Source organism: Meleagris gallopavo, chromosome 1 (genome assembly GCF_000146605.3).
Source record: "Meleagris gallopavo isolate NT-WF06-2002-E0010 breed Aviagen turkey brand Nicholas breeding stock chromosome 1, Turkey_5.1, whole genome shotgun sequence".
Classification (NCBI taxonomy): Eukaryota; Metazoa; Chordata; class Aves; order Galliformes; family Phasianidae; genus Meleagris; species Meleagris gallopavo.
The window spans coordinates 121,024,164-121,051,483 of NC_015011.2; the positions used below are offsets into that span (position 1 = coordinate 121,024,164).

A 27,320-nucleotide genomic window follows, 5' to 3' on the forward strand; every position below is an offset into this window, starting at 1 on the left:
CGTGAAAGTTGGTTGCTTTGTACTGCAAAAACTCGACCAGCTGAGCTGACTGCTTGGAGGGGCATTGGTTGTTTAGAGAATTGAGTAGTATCACAGCTTTTGCATGTAATTGCACAGTCTCACTGTTTCTATCTCTGCATCAACTTGGCACTTGACATTTTCCCTTTGAGAAAGGGACTATTTCTAAAAAATTGAGGCAAATACCTATGAAAAATTTGATTTTGATTATCGAAACTTGCTTGTCTAACAAAACATTAACAGAATGATGTGCCATTCTATTAGATTTTAATGCCTTTAGATGTGCTGGCAAAGAATGCTATTAATTAATGATTCTCACAGTGCCATTTTCATTTGTTTCTGAGACGCCGTCTTTTAGCCAAATGGAAGCCATTATGCTCAGTTAATGACCTTAAGCAGGAGGTGTTTACAATACTGCAAAACATTTATCAGTGCAAGTAAAGTATTTGCATTGTCACAGATAAAAACAGCTTAATTAGTGTGACTTTCGCAAAATGAGGGGGCATTTTAACAATGAGTCAAAATACTTCAACAAAGGCAAATTTCACACTGTGTGACCTAAGCAGTGTTAAAAGCTCAAATTTAACAGAAATTTAAATAATCTTTACTTGTTTGCACAGAACTCAGCTGATCATTTCAACACTGCTTAGAGAAATTGCTAACAAGCGAGATGAGTCACTGCACAGAGATCTGCTTAGAGAAAATGACAGTGAAGACTGAGACTCCCCTTTTCAACCCAACTTACCGGGGAGGGCAATACATGCGCATCCCATTAGCTGAGTCAAAACATGAGAGACTACCACAATAAGAAGAGGCTTTCTGGAAAGCATTATTTTTCTAATGCTACGGACTTTTCAGAATCAGATCCTATTTTTGACAGCAGCCTTGTCATGGGCTATTTTTGTTTGAAACAATACTCTTCATTTTGAGGGAAACCATCTTTCAATGAAAATAAGACTGTCTAGTATGACGTCCACTTTTGCAAGTAAACTAGTTTAGAGTCAATTCCAGGTGAAATGGTCTTTATTTGCAACAAAAGCCCCTTTGAGCCACCTCTTTCTGGTACAGTGTTGCAACAACAAAACCTTTACTCACACTCAAGAAAAAGGATTTAACTCTTACAAGAGGATACTTGTAGTACTGAGCTGACAAGGCAGCAGTATGGGACAGTCCCAAAGGTGAAAGGAAAATCTTCTTCATGACAATAAGTGTCAAATCAGATAGAAATAAGGTAGTTTTAAATATGGCTATTTAAACTGTACATATGCAATTAATGCTAAGCTTGTTACCCACAATTAGTTATTATTTTAACATGAAATACTATGTTTCTTAGGAAATAGGGAATAATTGCATGACTGCAAAAATGTGTTGACTTTTTGGTCCATCCCTAAAGGCAATTATGTGAAAGCAAATTTAGTGAGCAAATAAAATGTGAATAAGAGGAAGTATTAAATTTATTAAGTGGAACAGTACATAATGCCCAAAGGCAAACTAAAACCCTCTATTCAGAGCTGTGAGCAAGGCTGAAACGACACCGGCTCACAAGAGCATTGTAGAAGAGCAGGTAGGGACATGTAAGTAATAATGTTGAGAAATTTTACCATGCAGTAATTTGTTATCACCACAGGGTACTGACAGATCATCATCAGAAGTACTTCTTTGTTAAACTTGGCACAAATTGAATTGCTGAAATAACAGTCAGATTTGGGTTCTCTCTTAGATTCCTGTTTTGTTCTTCCTAAACAAGTTGATATACCAGAGACAATTATATTTGCATCAGATATATTTTAGTATTTTTTGATGGTAATCAATATCTAATCTATATGCCAGGTGAGGAATAGCCAAACCTTATTTTAACCTGGGCATTCCAAAAATTCTAGAAGTTCCATCTACACTAAATGACAGCCTGGTTTTCTTCTCTTGTCCCAAAAACTATAGGTGAAATCACAGATATGCTTTGGATTTGGCGGAGGGTGCAGACATCAAATATGGAAGGATTTACAAAATACACTCCACTGGCCTTCTGGGTTCCTGCTTCTCCAAAGTTCAGCTCATTACACTGACAGATTATTGTTTTAAATTAATGATTGCTTCTCATACACGTGACTTAACTTTGTCACAAGGACTTCTGGGTATGAAAGAAACCTCTGGTCCATACAAAACTAAGCATTAAAAATGAAAGATAATGGTAATGATAATGCATCAGAGATGGGAGATATGTCTCACAAAGAGGGAAGAGATCAAATGGCAACTGCTGGGGAGTAAGACTGAAGAAACAACTAGACAGAGGAATGGGTAGATAGGCTGAAGGAGCTTTCATTTTGCTGAGATAACATGTAAGTTCACAAAGAATTTTCTCAGTGTTCACTGATGAACAGACTACATATTTTGTACAACTATATTCCATAAAAATCCATACAGCCAAAGAAGAAGCCTTCTGAAAGAAAAGATAGGAGCAGCAGTGCTCACTGGCATTTGCACAAAGGTGAAAGATGAAGGCTGTGCAGCACAGTTTTGACGTGAGTGGAGTCTGGTTCAAACAAGAAAGAGTTGCTGGGAAGAGGCCTTGTACCATCCTACATTTCTAAGAGGAAACACAGTAATGTTACATTCATCAGTAACCACACCACGATCTCTAACAGTGTAGAGTTAAAACTATACATATAACTGACCGTCTAAAAAAACTCATACGAAGATATGCAGAGACAAAGGTACTAAGGATGGCTGGGAAAAAGGCCATTATGAGTACAATAAAAAAAGTTATCATTTCTACACAGCCCTTACAGCTTCAAGTCATCCTATTCAGCACTCATATCTGACTTCTGAATGCTTTCTGAAACTACAGCCTTAGGATTCTTTCCCATTTTCGAAGTCTTTGGGATGTTTATTTTGTTTATTTTTTATACCTGTCTTTGTAACCACAATTCTAGATATTGTAGTTGATCCTATTAAATGACTCCATAAGGCAAAGCAGCATGAAAAACACTGTGATTCTCAACAGGATCATATGTTGCTACATCATTACAAGTCAGAAATAAGTGTTATCTATCAATTTTCTGTAAACATTTTATCTTAGACATGTAACTATGTTATAACAAGAAGCATCTCTTTCAAATGAAAGCAAAACCCATAGAATATGTCAACTTTTTCCCATATCAAAGCTTATGTACAGCAAAATTGCTACAGACCTTAGCTGGGCCTGGACTGTATCCAAGGAACTTAAGAGATTAATCATGAGAGCAACTTATCAAATTATCTCTAGGCATAAAATCTGATAACAAAACAGGCAAGTTATTTGTTTTGAGCAATGCTTAAAACTTAATAAGGCATCAATAAGAATGATAGTCCACTTACAGAATAAAATGCTCAGAAATGAAAATCAAATGTTATACTTGCAAAAATCAAAACTTTAAACTGCTTCAAGTGCTTCAGTCATCTTCTTCTGAGCACTGGTGATATTACCATAGGAGAGATTTTTATATTGATGGAAAGAACAAGAAAATCTAATGCTTTGGCTTGGTAACAATTAAATTAAATTTTAATGAGTTTAAGCATTAAACGAAACAGAATGTACTTAAACAAAATGATTTGCAAAAGCTTTCAAAATTACTAGGTGAGCTACACAGTACTATAAATCTAAATTACCTCTACATTCACCTGCAATCATAAAGAATGGTTAACTTAAAAGGATGAAAACACGCTCTAAGTAGCACAAATAAAAGCTATTAAGAAGTAGCACTCCTGTAATCTGCCTTGGCAGATATTTTTCATGCAATTATAGAAACAGAAAGGTTCACCATCACAAAGACAGCTAGCTGAAATACTTCTAGTGATGTTTTTCTGACAAGAAAGGGGAAGAGGTTCCATCTTTATTTAAAAGTTCTTACTTTTCCTTTGACTGGCTTCTATTTCATCTTTCCAGTTTTACAGGCAAAATTGTAAAAGGAAAAGGGAGGGAGAAAATTAAAGAGGAAAACAAAAATATCATAATTTTTGAAGACACATTGTTTCCAAACTGTGAGACAAAATGTATTTGCCAGAGGAGCAACTACATTCATTACAACTGCTTCCTGCATGGAAAAATACAGATGGAGTATGGCAATACCCAGGAAGGAAAGTCAAGGTGGATGTCACATAACAGGCTCAGGCACTATTAACAGAAGCAGTACGAGGTCCAGTATGAGCCAGCTGCTCAGAGTGACTCAGGAGCCCCTAGGAGACTTCAGAGCCCAGGGTTTGCATAAACTGAGGGAACCTGTGCTGCTGCAGGGAACAAACCTGGCTCACACACTAGCAGCATCTCAGCTTTCCCATCTCTATGCATATCTTGTTTTCTTGTTTTCACTGCAAGAACACTTGAGCTTGAAAGTGGTGAGTGAAGGACACTGTGAACCAGCGTGGCCCTGAACTGGACAGATAGTGAGATACAATGGGAGGGGGACAACTGGAGACCTGCCAGCTGCAACTGTCCTGTAGCTGAGGTTCACCCACTAAGCCCATGCCATTGAAACATCCTAACTTTGAGACAAAAAAGGATCAATTAAAGCTAGCACTGATAAGCACCATCTACCATATCTACTGACTGCTCCGTAGACATTCTTAAAAAGACAAACTCCATGACTATATGAGATAAAACTTCTATAATTCCCAAAAGCGTGAGTGCCTCCTTTGCAGAGGTAGAGCTGAGGGACTCCAACAGACCTACCAGAAAGGAGCAACACAACCACATGTATAAGCTGAACACATCAGTCCACACAGCTGACACAAAACACATGCAATGCTTTGGTGCCATTTCTGTCTCAGTAATGTCTGGAGGTAGATCAGTTATTAATTAGCTTTAGGTGCTATGCAATGAGTGGAACAGTTTCTGCTTTGCTGCAAATAGGGCTAGGACACAAAGACCTGGGAAGATAGAAGGTCACGATGTACCTTCTCCAGGTCAAAGCCTGGAGAAAGTCTGTACCTGTGCTGTAAAGGTCTCCCACTGAATGTGAAGTGCACAGTTCATTTAGGTTTCAATTTCCCTTACATCCGCTGTATCAAGGCTTGCCCTTACACCAGCAGCACAGCAATGACAAGCCACAGCACCTCAAGGGCATACAGTACTGCACTTTACAGTCCACTTCTGTGGGCTACACATAACCAGTAGCACCAAATCATGAGCTCTTCTGTCATCTGATAGATAAAGAAAACGATGAAACCTGTCAGCTGACGAAACAATCTGTATAAAAAGGAAAGTGTGTGAGGACTTTCCCCCCATATTACATACAATTTGGCTAGCTTCAAAGAATTTAGGTTCTTTATTTAGCTGGACTGTACTGTTAGTAGTCTTACTGCACCACCATGCCCTCTCCCCGCTTCCATTCAGGCTCTGAAAGGTCAGTTACTCCTGCTTCTCAGAGACAGAGGCAGTGCAGCAGTGGGGACCTGACATAGGACACATCCCAGACCTGAGAGGATGATGGAAGCAGAACTCAGCATCCCACTCCGTGTACTTCCCTGGCTGGAGTTTAAAGATGCTGTTACTATTCCACTTGCATTACATTCTTTTAGTGCAGAATGCAATAACACAGTCTGAAACATCACCTTTTAGAGACACAGCCCTTATCTCCTTCGTTCTTTTTATTGCCCAGATAAGGTAAAGAAATAGATAGAACATAGGCAGAGAAAAAGCTGCTATGTTGCTAGGAAACATTCAGAAAACACTGCAGATACTTACAGGGTAAGGTTGGACAACGGTAAGAAGGATTGATTCTTTGCAGCTTCTGTAAAAAGAAAAATAAGTAAAATCAAGTAAAAAGTCACACATTTATGCACTACATCTAACCAGCTTTTCTTTCTCATACAGAAAACTACATTAATATAGCAAATGTTTATTACAATCATGTATCAGAGAATTAAAGCGATTAATAATATGCCAAAATTACAATGAATATTAAAAAAATATTTTTTCTCCAATATAACAAACAGAATTGTCTTAATTTTGCAGCTCATACTGTGAAATTTTTGCTCCAGCAGAGACCTGAATCCTCTAATTATGGCTTTTTCCAGTAAGAATGGAATAATATTCGATTAACTATCAATTCATCATCTATAGATTACAGATTTATTTTGGCTACTTTACAAACGAAAGTCACTTTTTATGTCATCCAGCTCTTGTACACTTAATGAAGGCAGCAGTGTTTTCAAAACAAAACTAAAGGCAAAATTTAGCTCCATATTCCTTAGTTGGTCTTTCAAATTGGTAGACGAAGAATAATATCTGTTGAATATCCCAGTTAGAATGTTCAGTTTTCACAAGATTGCTGAACAAAAGGTCTTTTTTGAAATGGTACAGCTCTTCTTTAGGATGAAACTAGTGCATGGAGAATAGATGAGCAGCTCTCAAACAAAAACTTATTAACAGCATAAAGAGAAGAAACTCGGTAAGATAAAGTGGTCCAAACAAATGACAAATAAATGCATATTTTGTCATGAACTGCTGGGTGGTTGGAACTCATGAATAACTAGGGAAAAGAAAGGGTAAAGTGGAATAACGAGGAAAAGACGTCAATTGGAGTCAATATATTTTATTACCCTGTTGGCCAGAGGCCTTCTGAGGACAATATTAGCTATGAAAAATTCAGTTGCTATTTTGTTGAGATGGAGTTGATTTTCTGTTGCTTTCACTTTTGAACACAATTAATTGCTTATTTATGTGATTTATTGGTTGGCTAACTGAAGTACAGCTGATTTAACATGCCTGAACTGTTCAGCAATACAAACTAAAATAAATCACACTGTATTGGTCTTACATAGTGTCACCTTATACTGCATATTCACAACACTGACACACCATTTAAAAAGCCAAAAAGCAATGAGAAAAAAGAAGAGTCTGCAAGCTCAGTCAGAAAACCGGTCCTGAAAGTCAGGGTATACTTGAAGCTGGCAGATCTCTGAAAGCCAACTGACATGGTAAATTCTACTTCTGTCTAAGCCAGCAGTCACACAAGGGGCAAGGTCTGACCAAGTATCTCCAAACTGAAGTAAAATACGTTAACCTTCAATTTTTGCTCCTCTTATTAGATATTTGTATCATTGCATGAAAAGTGTGTAAGCAGACTTTCCAAAAGGAGGAATTGAAGGTTTGCATTGCTTGTCTGTGCTCAGAACAACAGAAATAAAGCTAGTTCGAAAAAATGTTAAAAGATGTTAAAAAGAGGAGCTACATGTGGTGAAAATTAAATGCCACAAAGCAGAATTGTTTTTTCTACTTCAGATATAATTATAAATACTTTAAGGAATTTCCCACAATTATTTTTCATTTTAATAAAACCTTCCAAAGCTCTGGAAATTATTCCCTCAATCATGAAATAGTCTTTATTTACAATGTTCATATTTGTGAAAATTTACAGTCTAGTTTTAAGATCTGTAAGCTACTGACAGCAGTTTTGGAAATCTCTGCAATTATTCTTTATCATTCTCCATTGTTATTCTTGAAAATTTTATAGCTTGTAGTCCAGAAAGAAGCAATTTCCATTCTGTTTTGGTTAACAATAGTTTTCCCTCTACTTTTTTCTACTCTACCCATCATACATTAGAGATTCTGAAAATACACGATAAGAAATGTAATTTATTTCAAGAATCTCACATTCCTGTCCATTCTATCTGCTTCTATCCAATTTGTCACTGCTCTATTAATCTAGGAATATGTGTAGATGGAAAAGTTCAGAGTTGTTACTTACAGGATAAACCACATCCCTGAGGTAAGTACTCCATGTTACTTTCAATCCATTAATTTATGTTTCTCATGAAATCTAAGACTACAACCAGCCCTGCCTCCTGCTGTCCAGTTACCTTAGAGAGTTTCTGTTACAAGAGAAAATCAGCTTCTAAGGAATATGTTTTCCTGTTCTTCATTACTCTTGGATCCTATCTATCTGTCCAAGTGCCGATGTAGGCAAGACTAACAAGAGCATTTTTAAAACAAAAAGTCATTATGTAAGATTTATTTTGGAGACAAGACTTTCTTATAGGACAGGCACTTGCATTGGAAGAACACCAGAGCCAGGACCTACTCAATATTTGAGGCTATAATTAGGCCATTTGGAGCATCCAGACTCAAGCATGTTACATATACAAAAAGCAGGTGCTGAGCACTTTTTATAGCCCTCTCATAATTGGAGAAAACATATTCTATAAAACACGTTACATGCATAACACAGCATAGTTGCAAGAGAAATATATATTAAATCAGTCACAACTCAACCATTTGTTCCAAAACCTCCTCAACACACGATGACAAAACCTGACATCATTTTCTACTTCCAGTGCTGTTAGAAGATCATATATAATTAAATGATAATCCTTGTACTGCTCTGGAGACTGTCTATCGTGCCATATATTGTATATATCAAAACAGTGGAAAAGTACTGGAATTATCGATCACACACTGTGATCTGCAAATTCTATAGCTTAAATGTATGTATATATATTTTTGACAGTAGAACGTATCAACAGTTTAGATGAAATCACATAAATGAGGTTACCACACTTAAGTTACTTCTTCTAAACAACTTCAGAAAGATAATGGCAAAGGCTAACGAAACAACTGTAGTCTTACTTTCCCTCTGAATTGTCTTTTCCCCCTTTAATAACCTGACTAATGTAAAGGAAAATAGATATGCATATATTGCAGATATCTAATTAACTTCCCTACTCATTTAACCATGACCTAATTATTTCTCTTTTAAATTTAGACTCGTCTACATACACTTTTTGAAGCAAAACTCAAGCTCAATCATATGCATTTCCAAGCTTTGATAACACTTTTGGAGTTTTTGGGTGCCCTACCATCTGACCAGCTGACTTCAGGAAAACAACAACAACAACAACAAAACAAACCAAAAGAAAACAACAAAAAAAGTTTCATAATGTTTTTTTCATTTCCTGACATTAGAATCAAATGGTGAGCACAGGCTAAAATCTCAAAATTGCAATGGGAATTTTGGTGATTCATCTATTTGTCCTTTGCAGTGCCCTGAATGGTGATTTCATTTGTCTGTTCTGGCACTTCTTACAGCTACTTAGGCCGCAACAATGAGAGAATATAGATGGTGTGAGAATCAAATTATAGCACATTATAAAGGTTAAAGTTGCATTACTAAGTGTAAGGCATCTCGGACTACACAAGATGTTAACATTCTGCTACAATTCCAGCCATTGACTTTGTCTGTAAACTTGCATCTGGAAATTACTCTTCTGCTTCTCTTTGAGCTGAAAGAGAAAAAGGCATGTGGGGACAAATGGGGGCAGTGGGAAGCTTCCCAGTATCTGAATGATACGGAACAAGTATCTCTGTTCTTTCCACATGTCCTGTAGCAGACACAGTACATGAGTAAAGACAAAGAACGTATATTACATGTATTCACTCTTAAGAACTGAGAATGGAAAACTATACCAATTTATAAACTTTTAACAGCTTTGTATACTAGAGGTGTACAAAGTTTCTTTCCCACTGAAGATGAAGAAATTAGAAACTGACATATAATAAACAATATAATTTACATTTTTGAGCTATATAATTTAATATAATTTGTTCTGTTCTATTTCTGGACTTTCTATTGTGTGTTGGGTCTTATGAGATAAATAGGTCCAAATTCACAGATACAGAGTGAGACGCCGTGATTGGCGGTATGTGTTATGCTACAATTTTCAAGTAAGAAAATGGATCTCAGTGAGTCAAAAACGAACTACAAAATATATCAAGTTACCTCAAATGCCATGTTCAAAGGTAAGAAAAGTAGAACTCATCTTTATCTAGTATCTAGGCTAGAGAAAAATCATTCAACATTTGAATGTCTTTCATTATTATGAAGATTAAGGCAGTAATAACGAACAGAGTTTGCATGAGAAAGATAAAGTCACTCTATTGTCATACATTAAGAATGATTTCTAAAGGATCATTTTGATTTGAGCAGTATATACATTTTTACATAAAGCCCGTTCCCTTTACAGCAGTTATTTTCACCTGAGGGAGCTCCAAATTTTACTTTTCCAGACTTCTGTCACATGCGATGGCTCCTGTGGGAAAAAAAGGGTTTGCCCGAGATCTACCTGGGTTTATTTCCAAGGCTGGAGAAAACTGCTGGAGACAGGGAACTTGGTGGGACAGAGTGGACTTGTCTCAGCCTTTTATCACACAGCTTCCCACAGTGTGTGCCTCCAGGTCATGCAATGTTGTCAGCCTGCCTGGGTGGATAGCAGAACCGTGACAAGCTGGGGAACAAATTCTGTACTCAGGTGAAGCCTATGAAACAATGTAGGGGGATGAAGGAGAGGGGCTATAAGAAGATAATGACTTTCCCAAGGCTATTTTTGTCACAGGAGAGGCAGCACTGCATAAACACAAACATTCAAGCTAAAAACCCATGCTGCTCATCTTCACTTAACAGAACTCCTCCAGCAGGAATTATGGTATGGGGGTTCTCTCTCCATTTTCTGAAGGCAACACTAAACCACACAAACAACAGACAATTTTTCCAAGATTCAGTAGCTTTCAATTAAGAATTAACATTAAAAGGGAAAAAAAGCCAAGGTATTGTGGGCAGTCTGCTTCTGGACTCTGGATTACATGCACCCATAGATGAACAGTTTGGTACCAGCTGAAGAATCTGACTTCTCAAACTCTAGGCATGTTTTCCAGACAAATTCTCGGAGAAGAAAGGAAAACAAACTTTCTCAAAAGGCTACCAGTTCACAATGCAATAACTTTTCAAAGGACAGCAGAGGGATTTCAGTGTGTGACCATCCAGCTGGCTGCACGGACCTCTTTAGAGTCTCTCCGGAGATCCTGTGCACTGCTAGAATGGGCATTGCTGCCATCATGGAGGCAAGGCAGGGTATGCCGCACATGGCATTGGAACTCAACTTCATCTCAGAGAGCTGCAGGAGTGAAGCAGGCAAAAAGGAGTAGCAAGAGGTTTGTGAAATAAAGCATGTTACCATAAAGGATGAGATGTGGAGTCCAAGCAAAGGGAGAATGGGTAATGCTGCATGGTATATGGATAAAGAAGATAAGAAGGGTGTGTTCATGTCCCTGCTTTCAGAAGGCAGAGGGATCACACATTTGGAAAGCTTGCAGTTACTTTTTCTTCCACTGTTACTGGTAATGTAACTGCCCTTAGCCTCACTGTCATTGCAGTAAAATCACCTTGACATCCAAGCAACGTCAACTTGTGAACTCTTGAGGCCCCCAGTTTAATTAGAATAGCTCTTCTGCTTTGCAGCATCCTATAAATTTACGTCTGCTGTTAAATATGTGAGGACATTCAGTGGCAGAAGCAATCCACACAAGAATCTGGGAATTTTACAGGATTCTGGTTCAAATGTCTGAGCCCTAAAAGCAGCAAGCAATGGATGCCTGAGATGAATACTGTCCTATAAAGTTGAAAAGATATAAGCACAGGATTATTACTGCACTGCAGGATCAAAGAGCAGCAGAAACTCAGCTGAGAGAAAAGATACTCTGATTCTAACATAAATAACTTCAGTAATAGCATACAGAAAATTACTGTCAAAGCAAATTGTGTTTTATATAAATGTACTGTCTTTTAAAGGTCTGGTATGGTGTGAAAGTCAATCTTCAAAATTGTCACAGTCTGCAACTGGCACTAATTGGAACCCTGGTTGGCATTCTCCATAAGGGGCCAAGAAGTGAGTGTGTCTGCAGGCTGAGTTACGCTCTGCTCTGACAGAAGTGGTCCCTTCAGATCAGGGCTGTGGCACACTGGTGGGCTTTCGTACAGAAGATACCTTTTCAGATGCCTCTGCAGTAATGGCTTTGAGAATAAAAAAAACCCTCCTTTTCTCTAAGGCTTTCTATCTGTCAAGCTTTCACATGTATCAAATTCACTCTGTGTTTCTTCCTTTATTAGCACTGTGGTAAGGAAAATCCTATGAAGCAGAAGTTCTTGAATTTCAGTGGTTCACAAAGACATATAATAACCTCCAGCCAAAATATCCCTCTGTCCACAAATACCCAGAGTTGCCCAGTTGCCCAGCTGCTAACATTCTCAACTGTAAGGTTATAATTTTTTATAACTGAGTTACCTAACTGTTAAGTCAAACTGTAAATACCTGTGTGCACTGTACAAGACTGCCTTGGTAAGACTGCTTGGAATACCAACAGCAGTGTTACAGTGCTATCTAATTACTGAGCAATGCCACCTGCAATCTTTTAACAGGCAGTACCTTGCTAGCTTCTTCTTATTACATCAGTCTTCAATTAATTCTGGAATGCAACTTTGAGTATCAGCAGCGTACAGAAAACCCTGCAGTGACTGGTCATTCCTTAGATAGACATTTTCCTATTTGGACGTATTTAAGATGTTCCTCACTAAGCCCCAGACTAGACTAGGAGAAGAAAACTTATTAGGAGTTAATAGCTTTAGTGTACTCTACTGCAACAGGATCATTATTTGCTTATTTTGGCCACTGGAAAAAGAGAGAGACAGATGGGTATATATGTGTTTTTGATGGAATGAGATTTTCACCAAGTCATGCTGTTAGCATGTTACTGCCACACTACCATAGCATAAATCATTTCACGCTGCATGGAGATGCTATACTCCCAAGGAGAAAAACATAGAGTTTACTCCCCTATTAATTAATTGCTCAGCTGTCCTCTTCTAATTAGACTTTCTGCATATTAGTTCTAAAGGATCAAAGGCAAATAAAGAGAGATAATATTGGTCTCTCAGGTCACATTTCAGTGACCAACATTTCAGCGCTGGTTTTCCTACTATTAACTGCCAAAGTCTCAGTAGCTGTGAAGAAAAGTTAATTCTCAAAGTACAATAAACACAGTACAATATACATCAGCCTCAGGATATCTATTTATGAGACATCTTTAGGAATGGTGTTATGGATCTACTAAACAATACTCTCAGATATTTACAGAACAAGGTGGTGTCTATATCTCACCTTCATTCACCAAACTGTTGATTCCATCAGATAGCAGTGACATTTAGGTGTGTTAAACCAATGCAAATAACTTGGTGACAACTTTGCACTAATATACTTAACTGAGGACTTTCAGGAACTTGGACCAACATAGTGAAGTTGCAGAGCAAAATGCACAGAATGATGAATTATAACCATCTTATAAGATCTAACCAAAGCTGATACAAAAGACAATGTATTGAAGCAGTGGCATGAGCTCACATATACCGATCCTTCAGTGCAGCCACCAGAGACCTTGTAATGATTATGAAATCCAGTACAATTACTCTGTCATTTCCTAAACTCAACTTCCTAAACTAAAGCCATCAGGAATTTGTAACACTTCTACACGTGATAACAGCAAAATCTAATTAAAAAAATAAATGTTAAATATAATCAAAATAGTCTTCTAATTTTCTAAATTTTTGTAAATACATATGCATGCCCCAACGAGATTCAGAACTTCTTTATCTATGACAGAAAGAAAAATGCTGGAACACTTTGAGTGCTTTTCTCTATGTGTTCCAGATGTTTCTTTACCACAAATACAGACTGGGTGGAGAATGACTTGAGCACAGCCCGGAGGAGAAGGATTTAGGAGTGTTGGCTGATGAAAGACTCAACATAAGCTGGCAATGTGTGCTTGCAGCTCAGAAGGACAACTGTATCCTGGGTTGCATCAAGAGAAGCATGACCAGCAGGCCGTGGGTGGTGATTCTGCCCCTCTACTGTGCTCTTGTGAGACCCCACCTGGAGTACTGTGTCCAGTTCTGGGGCCCCCCAACACAAGAAGGTCATGGAGCTGTTGGAGCAGGTTCAGAGGAGGGCCACAAAGATGATCAGAAGGCTGAAGTACCTCCACTGTGAGGAAAGGCTGAAAGAGCAGGGGATTTTCAGCCTGGAGAAGAAAAGGCTTCGAGGAGACCTTATAGTGGCCTTTCAGCACCTGAAAGGGCCTACAGGAAAGCTGGGGAGGAACTTTTTACAAGGGCATGTAGCAACAGGATAAGGGGAAGTGGCTTTAAACTGGAAGAAAGTAGATATAGACTAGATATCAGGAAGAAATTCTTTACTGTGAGGGTGGTGAGACACTGGAACAGGTTGCCCAGAGAGGTTATGGATGCCCCTCCCTGGAGGCATTCAGGGCCAGGCTGGATGGGGCTTTGAGCAACCTGGTCTAGTGGATGGTGTCTGGGCCTATAGCAGGGGGTTGGAACTAGGTGATCTTAAAGGTCCTTTCCAACCTAAACTACTCTATGATTCTGTGATCTGAACTAGATGAAGTGGGGTTTTCTGGTGCTATACTGAATTTTCAGCAGTTGCTTATAAATCCTGATGTAGTCACATAGGTGTTTGAATTTCAACATCAACAGTGGAAACAGACAAAATAACGGAAGGACTTAAGGAAAGGAAATGATGAGGTGACTTTCCAAGCTGTGAAAATTGGTGTTATTCCATTCCTTTATCACACTGCAAAAAAAGAGGTTAACAATTTGATCTAGAAATTGAAAGTGATTCTTCAGAGAAAAAGCTAACTTAATTTAAACAATTCACATAATGAAGCCTTATTCATTCCAGACTTTTTTTTTCTTTCAAGGAGACACAATATAAACTTACGGTTAGGAAATAAATTCTCTTTTCTAATAGTTTTATTTTTAATTACTCTTACATGTGAAAATATACTACAAAGTAATAATCATCATCTCTTTAATTTTTTCTCTAGTTTTACTGCAGCATATCTCTCATGCCTCATGGGAAGGCAACATTTTGATTTCATTGATGCTGGGCTACTTCTTTTCATTGCATGTGTCAGAGTAGCATGCTTAAGATGTGGACATCTTGACAAGAGGGAAAAAAGAACAGTGATTAAAAAACTGTCTGAATAGTTTCACACAATTAGGAAAAATCAGCAGCAAAAGACCAACAGCTACGGTCATGGTTTGTCGTTACACTAAATCAGTCTTTCTATGCCAAATGGAAAAAGCTGGCTACTTACTCCACAACTCTGGACCAGTGTGTGAGCACTGTCTATCAGTTCCAGCAGACTCAGAAACTATGACAGCTCAGGTTTTAAATAAAGCAGATTTTATGCATGGTCTTTCCTTCAGCAAAAAACACAAAATTAGCGAAGAAACCAACAAAAACTTCATGGCACATCTAATGGCTAATTTCACAGAAATGTTACTCCACATACAGGTCATACTCATTTTAAATGGCACTGGTGATAGAATGAGCAAGGTTCAGCTCAGCTACCATTAATCACAAAACTGAAGCTAGTCTGACAAGTGACTGCTTATGGCAACTACACGGAAGGATTTGCAGACCAGTGTACTTGCTGCAATTGTCACAGAATCTTCTGGCACCAGGCAAAGTGCTGGTGCTTTCATCAACAAAATTGCATGCTCTAAAACAGGGTGCATACAGAATGTGGAAATAAGAAAATGAAATAAAAGATAGTTGAAGAAGTCAGAGGTGTCAGAGAAATGACACCTGTATCAGTACAAATATGAAAGAGGTCTATATGAGTTAGATATTAAAGAGGAGGAAAGATCGCAAAAAATGACAACAAAATCTCAAATATATTTTTATTACGTTTCACCATAATCTTCTACCTTCAGATCTGTATTTCCACATGTACTGAAAGCAACAGAAATCATTACAGCTGCTATTCATAATCTGTACTGCACTGGTATTCTCCTCTTCGGATTAGGGCATTGTGCTTGTAGTAGTGAAAGGTCAGGTGTTCACACACATCCTGCAGCTATTCTATTTTTACATTTCCTTAGTGCTTCTCAAAAAGCAGAACATTAGGTAAGACTTCACTGAGAAAATGTTAAGCTGAATCTATGTATTAAATGCTTTAAGAGCATCTTGTTTTAGAGAGTTATCAGAGCTTTTGTTAATAATACATAACATTCACTTAAAGCTCTTTTGGGTCAGACATCCTTCCCAAACATCTCAGCTCTAAGCAATTCAGACAAAGAAGAAAAAGAAAGATGCATTCAGAAATGAGATAAAGCTCTAGAATTCTGAAGAACACTGTATTTATATATTGTTCTCTGTTCAATATTATTGACTTTATTAGTGTTCCTTAAGAAAAGAAAACAACATTCATTCAAAGAGTAAATAGTATTTTTTTTCAGATGTTTGAATGCTGTTATTGTTGGTTTTAACTCCTACCATCTTTTTGAGAATCAGACTATTTGACCCAATCTAAGAGCATCTTTTTTTTCTTTGCTATAGTACAAGTTTATTATTATGTTTTAAATAATTAAAGATTGATTGGAATAGTTTTAAGAATAACTGTTTCAATGGAACAAGAGTCATTTAATTCCTCATTAAGAAAAGTTTCAGTGGTTAGTGGCTGGGTTTTTGTGGGTTTTATTACTGTTATTATATCTGCAAGGTTAGACAACTGATGGATACCGAGCTGCAGAGACTAACGCAGAATGATTTTTCTTACTGAATCTGGAATAGAAAATTGGTTGGTCAAATGCCAAAGACTTATCCATGTGCCACTGAAGCAGCATAAATCATGGTAAATGTGATTCTATAATGATTTGGACAGGCAGCAAAAGAAGTTCCTCTTCTCAAACTACCGTGCACATGGTACAGTAATTCAGGCAGCAGCAGAGCTGATGTGCAAAATGCTTGGCTGTGTTTGTGTCCTCACACATTATTTAATATATTTAAGATGCAGATTGATATGTGGAGAAAATGAGTAAAAATTGTTCCCAGCCAGTTAACTTTTTTCTTTTTTTAAATGTTAAATTGTAGCATTTATTGAAAAGTCCTGCCATGAATATATATGAAACATTCAGAATGTACAAAATTCAAAGGTTCTCTTCCCCTGTTGTTTGTTTGTTTTTTACTAAGGTACCATTTATTTATTTATTGTGTTGCAATCAATAAGACATGGCTTTAGAAATCTATTTAAAGCTCTGTCCAGCCTTTCAAAATTTGTTGATTTTCAGTTGATGCATCTAAATATTTGCACTGATTAACTTAATAATATGTTTACCCTGATGCCCTCTTTATTTGCTCCCCTTTGTATCACAAGAACTACACAGCCTATTTTACATTTATAAAGGATCACTAATAAAAGTCTCAATGAACAGTTAAAAGTGAATGTACGCTGCACACGAAGGTGCTCCTTAAGACAAAACTCAAATTATTCTGGAGTAGAAATTCTTCCCTGATAAATGCAAAAAGTACTTTAAAATATAAGGGGAGAAGGAACGTTTGAAATGGGGAGAAGAAAATTACCTGCAAACAAAAAACGAAGCATAAAATGGTGAATAGTTGCATTCTTACATCCACTCAAAAAATGAAGACATAATTGCAGTGCAGTTGGACATACCAATGCTAGCTTTAATCTAGAAACTATGGGTAACAAAAGCAGTAAGAACACAATGCCACTCTCTTCACTACTGATTTCCCCCCAAGAAAACACCCCCGCTTGCAGAGTCAAGCCCGTGTGTTGTTATCCGTACCATTCCAGAGTTCACATGGGGATACACAATGCACGTGCTGCACACAAGGCTGCCCAACCCACTGCCTCTGCAGCATTGCTGATCTCTGTGCCGGGGCAAAAAAAGTGAAAACAAAGTGGTTTTATCACAGTCCTCTCTTGCTCCTTAAGCTGTGGCCAATAGTCAGGAGTGGAGAGGAGGACACTAAAACACCTCTCTACTCTTTAGGAAAGCAGTAAGGGGGAAGCTGTTTGCAGAGAAGGAGAGGGGGCGGAGATGTAATTTGCTGAAGGTGGTAGGAGGGAAGATGGATATTGGCACAGGGAAGAAAGAAAAAAGGACTGAATTCACACAACTTGCTAAATGAATTTTCTAGGTATTTTCAAAATAATTTATTTTGCATAATTGTATTTTTCAGATAGATCTTGTGACTACTTGCTGAGCACATATTTGTTGCCCTGAAGAGAGTTATAAGTAAAAATCACTGGACAAAGATTATTTGCTATATGGAAGCATTATATCCTTTGTCATGATGATGGTTGCAGCACAAATGGAAAAATGAGCACGGGAGCAACCCTGGCTGCAGTGTGGTCTGTGTCTGTCACCTCCCTTCACTACAGGGCTCCAGCCTATGTTCTTCTGTAGGATGGTAAATCACCCCAGTGCACAGAACAGCAGGACAAAATTAATGACAATCCTAATAGTAGATTTATAGAGGCACAGTTTATCTCCCAACAAAATGAACTCAGTTATTTTGCCCTTTCAGCTGTGGAATCAGTTGGGGAAATGAAAGCAGAGCTATCTCTCATCCAGCTGGTCTGTGGTGCAGGCCTCTGCCTCTACCTCGCTGGTTTTGGATAGACATAATAAGGACTATTACATACAATTTCCCAAATGAATATTCACGCTGATGAAGATTCTTGCCAGAATTCTTTTTTAGGTCACTGCCAGAAGCCAATGCAATGACACTAACATTGTCCTTGTGGGTCAAAGCCCATCTTTTCACAGAGTAGACTCTTAGTTTTCTAAGTGGATACAACAGTAGCACAGGTCAAGTAGACCAATTTGTTAAAGAAATTGATCCTGAGAAGAATTATTCTTTTTATCAGTAGACTTAAAAGTACTTACATGACTTGTAACTTAATTCATCTAATAGCAGCAATGCTGGGCACCACAGGCTACAACATTCCCTGCCATCTAAGGAAGAGGCAAAGAAAAAAAGCAGGTAACCTGACAGGAAAACTAGCTCCAGAGCAGGGAAATAGTGCATTTTCTGCTGTGGCAAGCTCTACGAACATCCAAACATCATGGTATCAATTTCCAATCTCAACCTCTACTGGCCACATGCAAAAAGTGAGGTTATCATTTAGAGAAACTTCTTTCACCCAAGAACAATTCTCACTCACGGAAAAGACACTTCTTTATCAATGTTATGGCCTAAACAACAATAAGATCCTTGCTTTCTGGAACTAAAATAAGCAGGAAGTGGATGAGGGAGAAGTTAACAATGCAATTGCTGGAGAAAGGTTTTGTTTTGAAGTACATTCTTGTCCTTTGGAATAATGGAATTTTTGAGTACTCACCACTAATCTTGTTCATAAAGGTTTCCATTCCACAGATGAAACAACTGCAAAGAGCAAAACATTTCTCCTAATCTCATTTATACATACGGAGAACAGTGAAATCTGAGCCAGATCTATGTCACAAGATCCAGACTGGTGAATGGATTACTTTATTACATACAAAAGGTAATTACGTATTTTTCAAAGGCGTTTGGTTCTTCAGACATGGGAGGTTCTATATAAGAGAAAACTTAAGGGTAACTGAGTTAACATCTTTTTGTATGACTGCCTTGCTATATCTTCAGAGCTGACAGTGAAATAGTAGATATCCTTGCTTCAGAACAGATTTAAAATTTCAAAGCTGCTCTCCAAAGTTTCCCACAAGGAACTTAAAGGACTTGATAATTTCTTCTCCACAATGAAACAAGATCCTATGGATGGCTGAACAGTTTCCATCGTAATTGCTTCTCTCAGAGGAATTTCTTCACATTAGAGTCAGATTCTCTGAGAAAAAGTTAGTTCCTATTATCTCTTCTAGGCTTTAAATTAAATATAAAGCTGTCTGCCTGTTTCACAATTTTGCAGCAGGGCAACTAGGAAAAGAGAGACAGAGCTTTGTGACCAGTGACCTTCTCCACTGAATTTCAAGACCACTGCCACGGGAAGTTTGTCTCAAGCCAGAGATAGTATCACCACACTCCTGGATATGAGATTATATCATTTCATTTTGAAACTTACTTCTGCCTTGCTGGTTGAATGCAGAAATGGTGGAATGTATCCTGAAAAATATATATTCTACGAAGCTGGAAATCTGGCATTTGTGTACTCTGCAGCTGAACAGGGCTCTGCCAGTGCCCACGTGGGCGCTGATGCCCAGAGCAGGAGGCAGGACCAGGGCTCAGAGCTGATGCGGGCACCCCTGGGAAGGCCACAGCCTTTGCTTCCAGCAAAGCCACAGTTATTTGACACAAAGCACTTAAGCAGGAAGAGTCTTCTTATGCAATGCTTTAAGCATGGGTTATTACATAAAAGGGATGAGGGCATGCCACGGCTGTAGCCTGCGGCTGCCATTTTACATTAGTCTGTCAATAATCATCTTCTGTGCAAAGCCTGCGCTGTCAGCCTGGGCTGTGCTTGCTGCTGGCACATCTCTAGGATGCAACACAGCAAATCTCAAATCCAAGGAGGTGAGAAACTGCAGCTGAGATGTACAATCCAGCTGCAGAGCTCGTAGCACGCACACTCCTACTAACAGTGCCTCAGAGGTACCACAGACCTGCAGTTGCCTCGCAGCATGAGGTACCACAATATGAGGTACCATGGCTTATGGTATTTCCCAGACACTTTCTGGGATCAGAGGGCCAGCTTCATGTAATTTCTCCCATCTTAAGAATGGCTACAGGTGACCTGTTAGACCAGCAGTCTAGCTTTAAGCAGCTGGAGTTCACAGAGTGGATTTTTAATCAGGTACAAGAGCAATTTTATTGTTAAATAATACACTGGCTGGTTGCACACACTAGTAAACCAGCAGGGTGCTGTGCAGCTGCATGTAAGGTCTAGGCACTAAACTCCATTGTCTGAACATGGACATTGCAGGGCTGTCTCCTGCGATATGAGCCAACTAAAGTATGCTGCAGACAAACATCTTCCACATAAACAGGCAAAATGACATCAGGAGGTTTGCAAAAAAAAATTTTTCGCAATGATTTTGCAAATGATTTTGCAAAAAAATAGATGTTTTTACTCTGTAAAATAACTTCTCGAAAGGACAACCTTAAGGGCCCACAGATTTCTTCTCTTGGGTGCAAGTTGCAGGCTCTTGAACAGCTCGTACTGTTATCTCATTGTTAGTACACAGAGGACTTTCATTTAAAGCTGGTTGATGAAGCCATTAGGCACCACAGATATCCCTCACTTTAGCTGCAATCATGAGATAAAACAGTTTCAAAAGTCTTATCTTGTTCATTTGTACACATTGACAATGATCTATCTGCACAAGAATAAATTCCCTATTCCAAGGACATGCATTAAAATTCAGACCTCAGAGGAGACATAACAGAAGATTTAGCAAACAAAGGATATATGTTTTTTAAGACTGTATGTTAAACAGCAAAATTAAAAAAGACTTGTCAAACTTCAGTCTGACAGAAATCACCATAACATTCCCTATGTTCCAATGGATATAATACTCTTCAAATAGTAATTTGTCTGAGCAACCTGGAAATTTCCCGGGAGTCTAATTATACTGCAAATGTGATTTTAAAAAAGAAAATTAAACCATTATTTCAAAATTACATTTATAGCTGATGAAAAGTGGCAGATTATGAGTACTGGCTAGCAGTTTCTTCACATATACAGGTCAGGCTTTTGTCACATGCGCAAACGAGAACAGTTCAAGAGTCCACCCTCAGGCATCATTTTGGCCTTTACGATAAACCTATCAGCTAAAAGTAGATTAGAGGAAAAAAAGATCTGAACAGGTAAAGTCACAGAACACTGATAATGTACTTTTATCACCTGCAAGCTAAACTAGATACAAAACTGTCTCCATGCATTTCTCTACTTCCTCATGTTCTGCACAGCAAAAGAATAACAGTTATAGAAAACAAAACTTTCAACGTTATTGATCACAGAAAATGATCCTGTTATTAAAAATATCTTAAATGGTGTAACCTTTTTTTTATTCTTTTCCTTTTTTTCCTTTTTTTTTTTTCCTTCCGTTTTTAAGGTATCTTATTAAGGTATTTTTCTTTTCCTCAATTCTGTCCTATCCTGACATTCTGCATTTCAGTATAAATAAAGACAATGTCAGTGCATTAGCTCTCTGTCTACAAAGGATCAACAGCCACTATATAAAGAAAAGGGGCAAAGGAGAGAAGCTACAGAGCCAGATTCTCAAAGTTAATCACTGAAAAAAAAAAAGAAGGAGGGAGAGCAGAGAGCTCTAGAGGATTTATTTTGCTTGCTTCCCTCCCTCCACCCTCTTCCCCATTGCAGCTTCCTAGGAAACTTTCAAAGTTCATACCTTCCCTGTGGCTTTTCTGAAGATCCAATTTCCAGGAGGAAAGCTTCAGGAAGGTAACTTGTAAAGGGGCTCTTTGCCCCTCAAAATCCAGAAGTTTAGCAGTTGAACCATGTACTATCAGCATTTCTACAGCCATTAGAAACAATGCACTCTGCTAGTTCTTTGCTTCATCCTGTGAGACCAACTGTCTCGCTTCTGCTTAGTTGCTCTCCACGCTGCTGGTGCCAATATCATTAACCTATTTATTCAGCCTGATGCACCTGAGTGTTTTGCAAAACATTTTGGTGGCAAAGCGACTCCTCGCTTCACTTGCAAAGCTCATCATGCCTTGCTGGAAGTCAGGAAGGCATTTTTCCTGTTCAAGTAGAGTCCTGAAGAACTATTCCCTTTCTGACCCTGGGCAAAAAAAAAAACAAAAAACAACAACCAAACATATGTTCCCATGAGAACAATGTTTTGGTGGATTACAGGCAAATTCATTGGTTATGCACAGCCAGCCAGTAGATGTGTACATGAGAAGACACAGATGTGTTACGCTGGGTTCAGAAGTGGGTCACAAAGATGATCAGAGGGCTGGAGTACCTCTCCTATGAAGAAAGGCTGAGGGAGCTGGACTCGCTCAGCCTGGAGAAGAAAAGGCTTCAGGGAGACCTCTTTGTGGCTTTTAAATATCTAAAGGGAGCTTATTAACAAGAGAGACTGACTTTTTATGTGGTCACATAGTGATCAGGATGTGGAGGAATGGCTTTAAATTAAAAGAGGGGAGATTTAGGTTATATGTTAGGTGGAAGTTCTTTACCCAGAGGTTGGTGAGGCCCTGGCACAGCTGCCCAGAGAAGCTGTGGTGCCCCATCCCTGGAGGCACTCAAGGCCAGGTTGGATGGGGCCCTGGGCAGCCTGAGCTGGTGGGGGGCAGCCCTGCCCATGGCAGGGGGTGGGGCTGGGTGGGCTTTGAGGTCCCTTCCAACCCAAACCATTCTGTGACTCTAGGATTCTACAAAACAGAAGTTATCGGTAATATTCATTCAGTACTGCTATGGCATATGTAAAAAAACAGACAGGCAAAAAAAGAATTTTATGGTTTTTCTAATTAGAAGAGTTGTAGAAATAAATCTTCCCTAAGAAAGAGTATTATGTAAACAAATCACTGTGTGCTCCCTCTGACCTTTGTCTGAAACAGCCAGAGCTGGTCCTATCAAATACAAAATGCTAGAATAAATGGACTTTAGATCTGATTTGTTCTGGTGATTCGTAAATTGTTTATTCCCTTTACAAGTGATTAATTTGTTTCATAAAAGCTTGTGATAATGCTCAGATTTAGAGGTTACACAGCAGACACAGTACTGACATTTTTGGTTGACATTTGCTTTTCATCAAAGTTCTCCTGAACTTCAGAAATCACCAATTAAGTATTCATTGGATGGATTGTAATTGTAAACTCAGAATCTAATATACTTGCTCCACATAAAATGCTGTTCAGAAAGGAAGACCATTTTGCTGAAAAACAGATTACAACATATGTACTGCATATATGTAGTATATATTAAATTATATAATATTTATAATTTTTATATATATATATATATTTGCTATCAAATTGCTAAATATTTTGTTTAGCTTACTTAAAGACTATTTTAATGGGTCAGAAGCTGAAATACATTTCTGATTCAGCCAGCTTTGGGTCTCCAGCTCTAACACCATGCTGAGGATTGGAAAATTAAACCAAATAACTTAGGGACAGTAAAAACAAAAAGGTAAAAAGTAATGAAATTTGATTTTGAAACTTTATTACTATTATTTTTAGTGTAAAGAAGATAGTGATGATGCATCCAGAGGTTTTTCTTAGGATCTATTGGGAAAGTGGCTAAATTACATGAGACAATTGTGAGGAAGAGGATGAACACAGGAGATGTGCCAAAGGCAACTCTTCAGGGCATGGTCTCCCTTTTAACCCCTTCTAACCTCCTTTCACGGTATGACAGCCTCAGGAAAAGGAACATGAACTGCTTTATATCAGAAATATATCTCAGTATTCTGAAGTCCATGCATGAAATAATGGTGTATCAAAGCCTACCACAACTTAAAAGCTATGGCTCCAGTAATTATAAACCATGGATCTTTTGTTTTCTCATTTTCGGTCTTTTATGATTTTATACTCTTTCCATAACCAGCAAGACTGGGCTCACACTTAAGGCAGATTTTCACTCAGTTGTGTGAATGTCAAGACTTGTAACAAAATTAGCTAATGGTTTAACTTCAACTTGTAATAGGAATACTGGAAAAAGAATTCCAAGTACTATGGCTATAGCTCAGTAATTATATAGGAATAGTCACTGTTTTTTTCTTTTGTAGCTGGAAACAAAGTTAAAGCTACTACTGCAAGCTACAACAGCCCTTACTGTGTACCCAAAACCTCTGCATCCCGCTCTAAAGATGCTGATGTGAAATCATTGCAGAGTGGTGCAGTGAAAAAAGGTAATGAGTGCAACAGATCATCCTAATGAGACACAAAGCTACCACTTAAAACTTTTTTTTTTTTTTCCAAATCCATGCTTGGTTTCATTTATTTACAATTTACTTTGATTTATACAGATTCACAAAAACTAACAAACTAAAAACTCTTCCAGTGTCTCACCCCTCTCTGCCTTTGCTTTGCAATAAATACCATCAATATTTATTTTCAAAACCAGTTTGGCACACCCGTTATATGTAATTTTTACTTTTTGTTTCATGAATCTCTTGGTAGATACTGCTGTAGAACAGAGACAGTGATAGGAAACTGAAGGGAAGGAACTAGGGAGAGCAAAAGAGATCCGCAATGATTAGCACTGGTATCCACTGGTAATGCTACATCACAAAACTATTCTTTGAATTACCGTAGATCAAATAAGCAAATGCTTTCTTAAAACACTCTCTACCATTTGATAGCCTTATCCTCCATAAATTGTCAGGGTACAGTGCAGCTACTACAAGTAATCCATGGAGTAATCAAAAAACAGCCTGATTCAAATCCCCCTGAAATCAATTAAAGGATTTCCACTGTCTTGAGCAGGCTCTGGATCAGATCCATTTTGCTAAAGGATGAACATCGCTCCATAGTTCCTAAGAAAACTAAGAACAAGCAGAAGAACAGCACTTTCCCTTTCAAGATATCTTTGTCAAATATTTCATTTAACAAAGCCTTAAAGAACTAGGCACTCCAAACTAGACAGTTAAAAAAAAATAAAAATCTAGTAATAGGCAGTATACACTTTAGCACTTTAAGATTATTGCTACAATTTATGGATTCAACAAGTAGAGTATTAATCACACTGCATGATAAACAGTTTTCTTTAGAAAATAAAATGGACGCTATTCCCTGTGCCTGCAAATTCATCATCTATGCCAGGTAAATAAAAAATAATTTATGAAATATGTAATTATTTATATAAAAATATAAAATTATTTATACAAAAAATATATTTACAAAACTGCAGAACTGCTTTATTTTCCTTTGTCTGTTTAATAGGCAAGAGATATAATAAATAACTTAAATAAATGAATCCAGCACTGGAAAGTCAGGCAAACAGCACTATCACTGCCATTGTTTAAGAACTGTAAAATGCTGTATTTTGTTACTCTATTTACAAAATAACCCTGCATTTTTAAACAGCTATTCTAACAAGTGGATTCTTGACCAAAGAGCCCCTGATGTTTACCTTTATAAATTAAGTTAGACATAAAAAGTCATGCTTATAATGATATCACCTTCTCTGAAATAACAAAAGAGTGTGTTGTTCCTGCACTATGAGCAGCAACCACTACCCTACTTATCCTACTGGGAAATTCATACCATGCTGCCTCATGCATCAGGTATTTAAATGAACAGTCTTGACAAAAGCCTTTTTTCCCCCCTTGTTGTTAATGATACATATGCAAAAGCACTGTAATTATTCTAAAAACAGCAGCTGAAGTAAAAACCCTCATGGAGACAGTGGTGATCTGTCATAAAGAGAGCATTATGAAGACAGCAGGCAATTCAAAATCCCAATATTTTTTGCTTGAGACAATTTAACTGTTCAAAGCGTCTATCAAAGACTTATACAAGCATATATTGGAATAGTTTTTTAAGTTTTCTATTTGCTCAATAGACTATCATTTCTATGAAATATACAAAATGTGTCATAGGAATACACCCTAAAATTGTGCAGTAAAGTACGCACTGCATACAGCATTCTGGTAAAACACTGTATTTCTAATGAAGATGCTATGAGAAGTTAATCCTTACTGTAAATAAATTATTGCTCGAATAAAAACTTAATATTAGTTCAGTAAATCTTGTCTGATTAAGGCATGCATGCCATTATCTTCACTGAGCATGCTGTCTTACTGGATGCTGGGAATGAGGCATAGTAGTTTCATACACACACTCAGACTCTGCGCTGGTAAACTTAGAGCTGGTGGGAGTTTGGATTAGAGTTTGGACTGGTTACTAAGTGCAGATTACCAGCTGTATCACAACAAAAGATGTAGTTTTTTGAGCTACTTACTGCTTCAAAAGATCTTAAGAGCAAAATGAACCTTCAATGCCAACCACAGGTGGCAGCTGTTTTGTGAAGGCCTTAACATCTGCTTGAGCTATTGCACAATTTTCCAAAGGGATATAAGATCTTCACTGAAAGACTTGAAATAATGGTGAGCAGCCACAGTTCTGCACAGACTGTGCTCGTGGGCACTCACCTCTTCATCACCCTATGTGTACTCTCCCTCATCTTCCCCAGTTTTACTAGCTGTATTTTCTTAGAGATGGGATGTATTTTTCTACTAAGTACGTAAGATGCCTACTGTCCAAATTCTTCCCCATTCAGATGTTCATGTTCAGATAAAGCTATCTTGATTTCTCCCACAATATCCTACCTGGGTTGAACTTCACAGAATCACAGAATCACAGAATTGTAGGGGTTGGAAGGGGACCTCTAGAGATCATCGAGACCAACCCCCCTGCCAAAGCAGGTTCCCTACACCAGGTCGCACAGGTAGGCGTCCAGGCGAGACTTGAATATCTCCAGAGAAGGAGACTCCACAACCTCCCTGGGCAGCCTGTTCCAGTGCTCCGTCACCCTCACCGTGAAGAAGTTCTTATGCACATTCGTGCGAAACTTCCTATGCTGCAGCTTATGTCCGTTTCCCCTCGTCCTGTCTCCACGTACCACTGAAAAGAGACTGGCCTCACCACTATGGCCGCCACACCTCAGGTTATTTATAAACCTGGATCAGGTCCCC

The 27,320-nt window shown here is 38.1% G+C and overlaps 1 protein-coding gene across 2 annotated transcripts in view; it reads right to left on the reverse strand.

Annotated features, from left to right (window-relative positions):
• The window catches only part of FRMPD4 (FERM and PDZ domain containing 4), a 124,756-nt gene that overhangs the window by 26,014 nt on the left and 71,422 nt on the right, over positions 1 to 27,320 (reverse strand). For both annotated transcript variants that reach the window (XM_031557462.1, XM_031557465.1), the window contains exon 4: positions 5,738 to 5,783. In XM_031557462.1, the coding sequence (XP_031413322.1) occupies positions 5,738 to 5,783 (46 nt within the window). The remainder of the gene's footprint in view (positions 1 to 5,737; positions 5,784 to 27,320) is intronic.